At 34.2% G+C, this 10135-nt stretch overlaps 1 protein-coding gene across 1 annotated transcript in view; it reads right to left on the bottom strand.

Moving 5' to 3' along the window:
- The window catches only part of Rock1 (Rho associated coiled-coil containing protein kinase 1), a 118784-nt gene that overhangs the window by 58997 nt on the left and 49652 nt on the right, over window positions 1-10135 (bottom strand). The window contains exons 9-11 of the mRNA XM_023720398.1: window positions 8621-8712; window positions 5529-5688; window positions 1973-2033 (exon numbers count right to left, since the gene is read on the bottom strand). Of these exons, the coding sequence (XP_023576166.1) occupies window positions 1973-2033; window positions 5529-5688; window positions 8621-8712 (313 nt within the window). The remainder of the gene's footprint in view (window positions 1-1972; window positions 2034-5528; window positions 5689-8620; window positions 8713-10135) is intronic.

Here is a 10135-nt window from a genome sequence, read left to right as displayed (position 1 = left end):
TTTAAGATAGTGTCTTGCTGTGTAGCCCAGGCTGGCCTTGAACTCACAGCAATCTTCCTGTTTCAGCCTCCACAGTGCTAGGATTACAGGCAAGCACCACCATACCTGGCCGAATATTTGTGAGGTCCTAATGTATCTTTAATCCTACAGACAATAAGGTAAGATCTTGAATTATAGCCACACCTTACTGTCACCTTTCCCAGATTAAACTGCTCTTATTTCAATGATTTCTAAGCCTTTGTTAGCTATATAACTTGTCAAAGAGCTCTATGGGATGAAAATTTTTAATAAGATGTCTTTTCCTCTTTTTACCACGACTTGTTTATATTTAAAAATAAAAAAAAACAAGTAAAATATATCAGACAGATAATAATTGGACTGGCTTATAAAATGTGGCTGCTACTCTTCTGCTCCCTCTTAACACATACAGATTACAATAAAGATTAGTATATGTGTTGCCGAAGCAAGCACAAGAATACTCTAAGGATGCCAGATAATTACTACTAACTTTTTTCTACAGAGTCCTTTCAACTTCACTCAAACTCAAATTTGTCTCATGAACACAAGCAACAAATCACAACTAAAATTACTAGGGTAATTTACTTATCAGTGAACAAATTTTTTGTCTTTATTTTTTTCAGTGAACAAATTTAACGCTGATTATGTTGACTATTCTTCATTTCTCCAACTCCCTTCAAGAAGTCTTAAAGATCTATTCTCTACTCTTAAAATACAGAAACTTACTTGGGTTCTGTCCCAAAAAAAAAAAAATACTCATTTCTCCCACATCTTTCTTGCTGCATTGTGGTTCTAATAGGGTTTTGTGTTCCTTATCTTTGATCTCAGGTTTTCTCTGAGCTAATATAACAAGATTTTCTTATCTTGTCCCTTTAGTGCAGGAGCAATGGCTTTCCACCGTTAATCAGCAGATACTTGAGCATCTTTATCAACCCCCCCCATACTAGCAGTGTAACAATCCTTTCCTCAAAACTCTTTTCATTCAATAAATGCAACAACAAAATGTGGTTAAAAAAATACAATGGGATTATTATTCAGCCTTAAAAAGGGAGACAATTTTGATGCATCCTGCAACACAAATGAATCTTGAAGACACTATGCTAATGAAATGAAACAGCCACAGAAAATGTATATATATGAGGTAGGTAGAATATTCAAGTTCACTGAGACAAATAAAATAGAATGGTGGCAACTAGGGCCTGAAGGAAAATGAGATGGGGAAATATTCTTTTTTTTTTTTTTCATGTATTTAGTACAGGGTCTACAGGATCTCACTGTACAGATCAGACTTGTAATCCTTCCTGTTTCTCGGCCTCCCAAGAGCAAGGATTACAGATGTGTGCCATCACACACTGACTCACTCGCCATCTCAGTGCACCCCAGGGGCGGGGCCAGCATGGCAAGCAGGGGATCGAAGCCCTGGCTCCTGCATCTAACCAAGCAGGTGCTTTAATCCGCTGCGCTATCTGGCTGGTCCTCAAGATGGGGAGTGATTCTTTAATGGTACAAATTTTTAGATTGGAATAATGATAAAGTTCTAGAGATGATGATGGTTACAAAACTGTAAGTTCTCAAGATCATGGAGCTACATTAATGTTTAAAGTATAAATTTCATGTCAATACTTATTTTACTAAAACAAAACACTGTTCATTTAAATCTTGTCACTTTTCCAAACAAGACCTTTAATATATAAGGCTTCTTTATCATACATTCAAAACTCTAAAGATTGAAAGGAAAACTATTGCCAATCTGTATATAAATGTACTTTCTGGCTATACACATATTTCATTTGATACTGATATTCATTTCACTGATGATAGTGAGGCAAGAAATCAGACCAGAGAAGAGACAACAAATAAACAAAAAGGAACATTCATAGGCAATATATAAGAGTACTTAGTATCGTGTACACACACAAAGCAATTTTTAAGAAACTAATAAGAAAATACCTACCAAGCTTTTATCCACATTGGAGCTAGTTCTGTTATCATTAGGATTTGCTGAAGGTAAGTGTCTGGTGGGCAGGGTTGGGGTTTAAGAAGAAAGCAAACAGAAAAGTCTTTACTATTTAATGACAAACACCACATGCTTACTCTATGTTCAATATACTTAGCTGAGATTTTTTTCAAAATTAAGTACAAGTTCATACTTTTAGTTTAGAAATAATACAAAAATGATGCATATATTAAATAAAACTCTAGATAAATCTTAAGCAGCACCCTATAATCATATCACTTAATATTCCTTTTTTTTTTTTTTTTTTTTTGCGGAACTGGGGATTGAACTCAGGCCCTTGCGCTTGCCAGGGAAGCGCTTATTCCACCAAGCCATCACCCCGCCTCCTCACTTAATATTCCTATAGTAACACATGAATATGCCAAGCAGTATAAAATATAGTTTCAGATCAGTGTTTTCTTGGCCCTAAGACTAAGTTATGACATGTTTGCAAACCAAACAAATAGTAACTAGAAACTTTTTGTTTTCTATAGCTTTTCGAATTTAAGAACCAGGAGTAAGAAAACTGTTAAGAAGAAATTGTTTCTTATACAGGTAGACATGTGTACAACTATCTCCCTTGCACCCAACTATTCTTTAACAAAAGAAGATATTGCCTTCCTGGGTTTTAAAAAAAAAAAATTGAGTTTATGTCTAAGTAACTAAAACAACCACCAAAGTCTGAGTAATGTTCTTTGAATTTTGGTGAGTCCCACCCTTGAAAAATTCTTTAAATTCAGTGTAAAGAAAGAACTGTATATACATAACAAGTGATCAGTTAGCCTTAGAGATCTTTAGGTGTCATACAAAATTATCAAACAGATATAAGTAGACTGTATATGTGAAAAAATATTCCAAGCTACCAAATGTTATATAGAAGTAAGGTACTGTTGCTGCTGCTTCTAGTACTATCTTCACGAGGCTACCACTACCAATACTATTATTTCCACCATCGATAATCTCTCAAAAAGAAATGAACAGTTACAGTATATTGGACAGCTGCTAGGAGCAGTTGTTAACATATTGGGTATTAATTAAAACTGAACAAAGATAATCAAGTGTCCTTTAAGTACTATTAAACATATATAATGGTCATTTAAAAGAATAGGAATGTCACTTCCTAAGTCCACTTCCTAATTTTCTTGAAAAATTAGATCAACTACAAATTCAAGTAACTAGTAGACAATAGCAGATACGCAGCAAGTTTAAGTCCCATGTAACAAATGACAAATTTTATCCGAAAGATGTCTTCTAAATTTAATACTCTATATAACTAAAGCTGAAATTTAACCTGTTACAAAATTAGTAACTATTCTGAAATCATCAGTGGAAAGGAAATGCGAGGACACTACCAGTACAGAGCCATTAATCTTTTTACTTTCTTTTCTCTTCAAGGTGCCTTTATGTATTATATAAAGTCTAGTCCTTTAAGTAGCCTTTGAGGACAGAAGAGTTAGTATGTTTAAAATGTAGCTAAAAGCTTAATACTTCTATTCCTTTATTTTTTTGAGACAGGACCTATGTGTTCAGGCTGGCCTTGAACTCATGATGATTGTCCTGCCTCAGACTCCTAAGTGGAGGGATTATGGGCATGTATCACTGCCTCACTGAGTCCTTAAGATTATTTTCAGTCATGTTTAATTCAGTCATATTTCTGCAGTGAAGATCTCTGTTCTTGGCAACTAAAAGGATGTTTGAATTTTAGGGTGAAAATTTCAGAAGCTTTCTATGAATATCAGTATATTCAAATATACTTAAATATTGTAAGAACTCATCGATACCTTATCGATTCTTTATTAAAAGCAACCATACTTTTACCCATTCAGCTAATAACCAGTTACTTTAAAAATACTGTTAAGGGCCAGGGAGATGGCTCAGTGGAATAAGCGTTTCCCTGGCAAGCGCAAGGGCCTGAGTTCAATCCCCGGTTCTGCAAAAAAAATAAATAAATAAAAAATAAAATAAATTCTCCCATTTAAAAAAAATACATAAAAAAATAAAAATACTGTTAATTAAAAATGCTAACACTTTTCATACTGAATACAGTATAATTAATGTACTGAATACAGTATAATTTCCACTGATAAGAAACCTAAAAATTATTTTGTGTTACAAAATATAAACACAAAGAAAAACTAAAGAACAGGACCAAATACATGACAATGTTTAGTTTTTAATAGTACTTAGCAATCTGCATTGTACAATTTATCTCTAACCTCACTAGGGTATAAACATCGAGAAGGTATGATACTGTAATGGTTTGGATCTGGAATGGCCCCCAAAAGCCTGTGTTCAGAGGTGCAGCTTTCAAAAGGTGACTGGGCCATGGCAGCGCTATACCCATTAGCGGATACAGTCACTGATGAAGCCATAGCTGTGTGTGCTGTTGGGGGGTGAGGCCTGGCCAGTTTTCTGGGGTGTGAACTGGAAGGCTTTATCTCCTTTCCCAGCTTCTGTTTTTACTCTCTGCTGCCTGGCCACCACAACATGAGCAGCTGTGTGTGTGTGCATGCATGCGTGCATGCATAGGTGTGTATATGACAAAATCATCAAATACACGTTGAATAAAAGAATGGTCAACATACTGAAGTAATTTTTGGTTTTGGTATCGGTAATCAAACTTAGGACCTCACACTTACCAGGGAGGTGCTGTACTGCTGAGCTATATCCTTGACCCTGAAGTAATATTAATAGGGAGATAGATCTTTTGCAAATGGGTACAAGGGTGAAGATAGGAGGGGGGATTAAAAAGAATTAAGATGTATTATGTACATGTGCCAAATCCCTGTGAGGAATGTGATCTTTATGTACTGAAATATAATAGTAATAAAAAGAACACTCATATCTCAAGTATTTCTGTAAAGATTAAAACATTAACTCATACAAATGGTAATAACAGCTAACAGTAAGTGCTTATTCCCTGCAAGACACACTGTTCTGAGTGCTGTGTTCTGGTATTTATTTTGCCTTTACGAAACACCTATGACTACTATTGTTGTCTTTTTATCCCTATTTGTTGGGGAAGTAGATACAGAAAGGTTAAAATTTCTCATGCAACATCACAGTATATGTAATTTTAGTTGTTTAATAACATAGCAAACTCACTAAATGGTTTGGGGAGGATATACATTTTTAAAGACCTAAAATTCTGGACCTTGTATAACATTAATACAGTGATGATAAAGCTAGGAAAGTCTCTATGCTGTGCCAAAATGAATTACAAATCATAACTCTTTAGATGACAACACTGACCAAAATATCTGTATTAACAGCACCCTTTGACCTATAAATTGTTGTTTGAGGAGATACAGTGAAACTTCTGAAAAACAATATCCTGAACATAAATAAGACTAAAAGAAATCAAATATAAGATACTAAAATATCATCCAACACTGCAGATGGTATAATGCATATAACATTAAAACTATCTTAAAATGAATTTCAGCTATCCCCAAGAAGATGGTATGGATATAACAAAGTCATCACTTACCCCTATAATCATTTAAATACTTACCTACGATTGCTGTAATATGTAAATCCTACAAAAGGTAGTTGATTGCCAACAAAGGCTTTAGGAATAGGGAATGTTTCTTCATCTCCTTTATCTTCTTCTAAATCATCAAAATTACTAGTATCGATGTCACTACTTAAATCGGGCACAACTGGTGCTACAGCTACAAACGCAAAGGAAATTATAATTTCAGATTAAATATACAAGTAGAGTATACAGATTCCCTATCAATGTGGCAGGGTAATACAAGCCTGCTGTCTTGATTTCTAGATTGCTTCAGTCCAGGAGTTTGGGGCCTGCCACAGCAATATGAGAACTTGTCTCAAAAAAAAGTTTCACACCAATTAGCTCTCCCTAACAGCTCATAAACAATACATCCCAAATGATTTGAAGCCTAATGACACCGAGACTTACTAAAAAATCAACTAATAGCAATCACTATATAATACTATTGAAATAATTATCTTTGAAGTTAATTATCAGACTTCAGTTTTTCTTTTTGTACTTTTTTTCAATAACCACAAAACAGGACCTATTAGAATTTGGAAAAGCTATCTATTATTTACAAGTATGCTACCTCTATCACAACAAAACCAGTATGGCTCGCTCTATCTACCTACCTACCTACCTACCTACCTACCTACCTACCTACCTATCTAAACAAACCTACAGGTAACAGCATAGGTCTTTTGTTTTGTTTTGTTTTTAACTATTTTGGGTTTTTTGATATTTTGATACCGGAACTGAACTCAGGACCTCGTGCTTGCCAGGCAGGTGCTGCTCTGCTGAGCTACATCCCTGGCTCTACAACATAGGTCTTGACAAAACCAAAAGCACTAATAAAGTACACAAGAAAAATTATAGTTTTTAAATAAAAAGTTCACTTGCTGCTATAAGCCAACAGAGCAGTTCAGTTTGTAAAGCAATTATGGTAAGAATACAGAGCAATACAATAAAATGTCATTGATTTGAACTCTCCAATTTAACGAGACCATGATTTCCATGAGGGAAAAACTGTTGGTCTAATCACTGTTTGCCCACTGTCTGAAACAAAATAGTGCTCAGTACATAATAGATGTTCAATATATCTACTAAGTTATCCTCTCTCTTACTATTTTTTATTTTTTAAAAAAATATTTACTACAAAAAAAAATATTTACTACAGGGTCTCACTACACAGATTGGACTGGTAGTGATTCTCCTGTTTTCAGCCTCCCAAGCCAGGGGATTATAGGAGTATGCCACCTTGCCCAGTCTGAATCGCCATCTCAGCATGCCCCAGGGGCGAGGCCGGCATGGCAAGCCAGAGATCGAACCCCAGCTGCTGTGCTCTGCCTAAGCAGGTGCTTAATCTGCTGAGCTATCTTGTCTGCCTTCATCTCCTCTCTTAAATAATATCAGTTTTCCAATCAGTATAGTGTTCCATTTCTTAGTATTATTATTCTATAGTTATGCATTTCCCTAGCTTTCTTTGAAATAGACTTTATCAAAAAGTAATTCAGTTCCTTTTTAAATTTCTTTTCAGATTTCTATTTGTACGTTTTCAGCCTTCTTAAACTTTAAGAAGTGCATTAACTTGAAAAAAATAAAAAATAAAGCTTTCCAGAGTAACCATCTGTGTCAGTCCCTGTTCAATGCTGTTATACAATTTCTCTTGCAGTCCGAACACAATCATGTCTCATTTACTTAGGGGAAGACAGAAGTTCCTTATATACCAGTGTATATAAATTCTCTGGAAGTCAAGCTGCTCCAGTAGCTTCTCCAGATAGCTGGTTAATGACATTCTTTGTTGTAGTGTAATTTCTTAATTTCAACAAGAATTTATTTTCCTAAGAATTTCATAGCTTAGGCATTGTGTCTGTGCTGTACTTGAAGCAATGTTAACTATTTCTTTTAAAACATTCTGTGTTTAGAATACTTCATAAAACTGGAAAATCTACATGACTTACTTCTTTAAAACAAGAACCCTCACCCCAAGAAACATCCGTCATTGTCTCAACTAGGTAGACAGGACTTCAAATACCTAATTGTAACTGTATTTAAAACTACATAACAAGTCTGCATCTTGTACAGCAATTAACCACTAAGAAGAATATATGCAGTGTATTTTTTGTTGAAACTGTACTTTCGATTTGATTTGAAACTGTCTCATTGCTATATGTTTATCAATAAAACTTTGAAAAGAAAAAAAAAACTACATAGGTGAGTTTGTTTTCATTATTACTGTTCACTGCTTCTGAAAGCAAGAAATTAGAGGCTGGTATATACTACCATTTTTCTGAGTGAAAGGAAAAAAAAAGAATTTCTACAACTTTAGTACAAAAAATCCTTCTAAATCCATAAAGATGATGGGAATTGATGCCATTATTTCTACTATCTTCCAATGCAAGATTTTCTGCAAATTACTGTGTAATTTTTTCCTTTTAAAAACTTAAAAACAATCCTGGTGGAACACATAAGGAATCTCGGCACTCAGGGGGCTGAACCAGGATTACAAATTCAAGGCAAGCCTGAATTGCACTGAGACTCTGTTTCCAAAAACAAAAACAAAAAAAAAGGTTCTAGATTGAAAACTTCTCGTACACTACATACTTTTATTTCTGAATTGCAAGCCATACAACCCTAATAAAATGTACCATAATTTTTATTATCCTCATAAGATTTTGCCATATACTAACACATTAAAAAAAACTTTTTATATTTTAAGTTTTAATAAAAATAAAGGAATAACTTGCATTTCTCAAGAATATACATTTTCATTTCATTACCACAGATTAAGTACCATCCTCCACAACAAAGAAAGAACTAAAGCCTAAAGATTCAACGAAGACCAAGTACCAGATTATAATTGAATCTGAATTAACTACATACATACTGTATCTTGCTATGAGTAGGACATGAAACATGTAGCTGTATAATTTTCACAGTATTTCAAAATACTCTTTCCACTAAATTAGGACAATTCCTAAACAGCATTTGTGTACTTCTGATTTCCAGCAGATGTACACAAATATTTAACAAGGCACTTTCAACTGACTGTTTAGCACAATTACTTTCAAACAGAAATTGTGACATGCAGGAAAAAATGAACTTACTGTCTCTGAGTGTTTCCCAAGCCCACTGATCATTTTTGAAGAAGAGATGTCTTTTGATTTCTTCTACACCATTCCTCCCTAATCTTACTTCTCTGATTAGAGACAAAGAGAGAAAAGTAATTAATCATTTAAGATCTTATTTTAACCTGTGTAGGATTATTTTAAGCAGAACACTAAGCTTGCATAGATCTGAATCACCTTGAAATTATACTGTCACATAATCATCAGCTCAAATAGAAAATAAACCAAGGACTGAGAACATTAAGCTAACTGTTCAAGCTGAACGTGGTGTGTATGCCTATAATCTCAGCATCCTGGGAGGATGAGGCAGAAAGATCACAAATCAAGCCTAGCCTGGGCAATTTAGTGAGATCCTGCTTCAAAATTTAAAAACAAACAGCTGAGGATGTAGCTCAAGGCAAAGGCCTTGGGTTCAAGCCCCATGACTAAAAACAAGCATTCTGTCAAAACTATGAGAAATTACATAAAAACAGATTTGCTAATACTCCGTGAATTTCTACTGATAATGAACACAAACGAATTATCACCATGTGTATAAATAAAAGTCAATACATTTTTGTGACAGTTTTTATGACACAGAGGTAAAGTTAAGCATTTTTTGTGCAACCAACTTAACACCAAATGATATCAAATTCAGAAACCCCTTGTAAAATTTAAATTTCCAATTTATGACTTCAGTTTTCATGACCAAGAAAAAGCCCATGACAAATAATCACTGGTACTGCTACTGCTTCAAAGTTATAACTGGACAAGTTACTACTGATCACTGGCCTCTCTTCGGTGATTTCTTAAAAATGTGCCTTTATGTGAAAAAGAAAAAATTCAGCACCTTTTGTTCTCTAGTAGAACAATTACAAACAAGAATGGCCCAAAACCCAAATGTTTTTATCATAAGAGATAAAACTGTTAGATGTCTGACACTTTCTCTACGAAGCTTTTACTGACTTAAATTGAAATAAAGAATCTGTTGTATGATACACAGATAGCTCTTATCTTACTATAATTGTCTCTCTGTACTAAAAATCCTTGATTTGTCTATTTTCCCCAAAAGATGACATAGCTGAGAAAAAATGTGTATCTTACTCACTTCTATATAGCTAGCACCTAACTCATGGCATAGTACAGTTTTTTATATTAAAATAAAAAATTTGAAAACTATACCTCTTTTTAGCTCTAATAGATGTATTTATAAAGGCAAGTTAAACTTAAAGTGAATTTCAAATTGATATATATGTGTAAGTAGGCCTCCCTACTACTTAAATTAACAATATAGAATTACTAAAATTAAACAATTTTACTAAATCACCTGGTTCATTTTTAAATTTTTTTTATTTTTTGGTGGAACCAGGGATTGAACTCAGGCCCTTGCCAGGGAAGTGCTTATTCCACTGAGCCATCTCCCTGGCCCCTTTAGTTCATTTTTAAATGTGAAAATAAACCATACAACAGTGCTTGCCTAGCATGCACAAGGTTTTGTGTTTAATTCCCAGGAAT

Source organism: Octodon degus, unplaced genomic scaffold (genome assembly GCF_000260255.1).
Source record: "Octodon degus isolate 3935 unplaced genomic scaffold, OctDeg1.0 scaffold00075, whole genome shotgun sequence".
Lineage (NCBI taxonomy): Eukaryota > Metazoa > Chordata > Mammalia > Rodentia > Octodontidae > Octodon > Octodon degus.
Note: the sequence above shows the minus strand (reverse complement) of the source record. Positions and strands in the feature narration are given on the sequence as shown.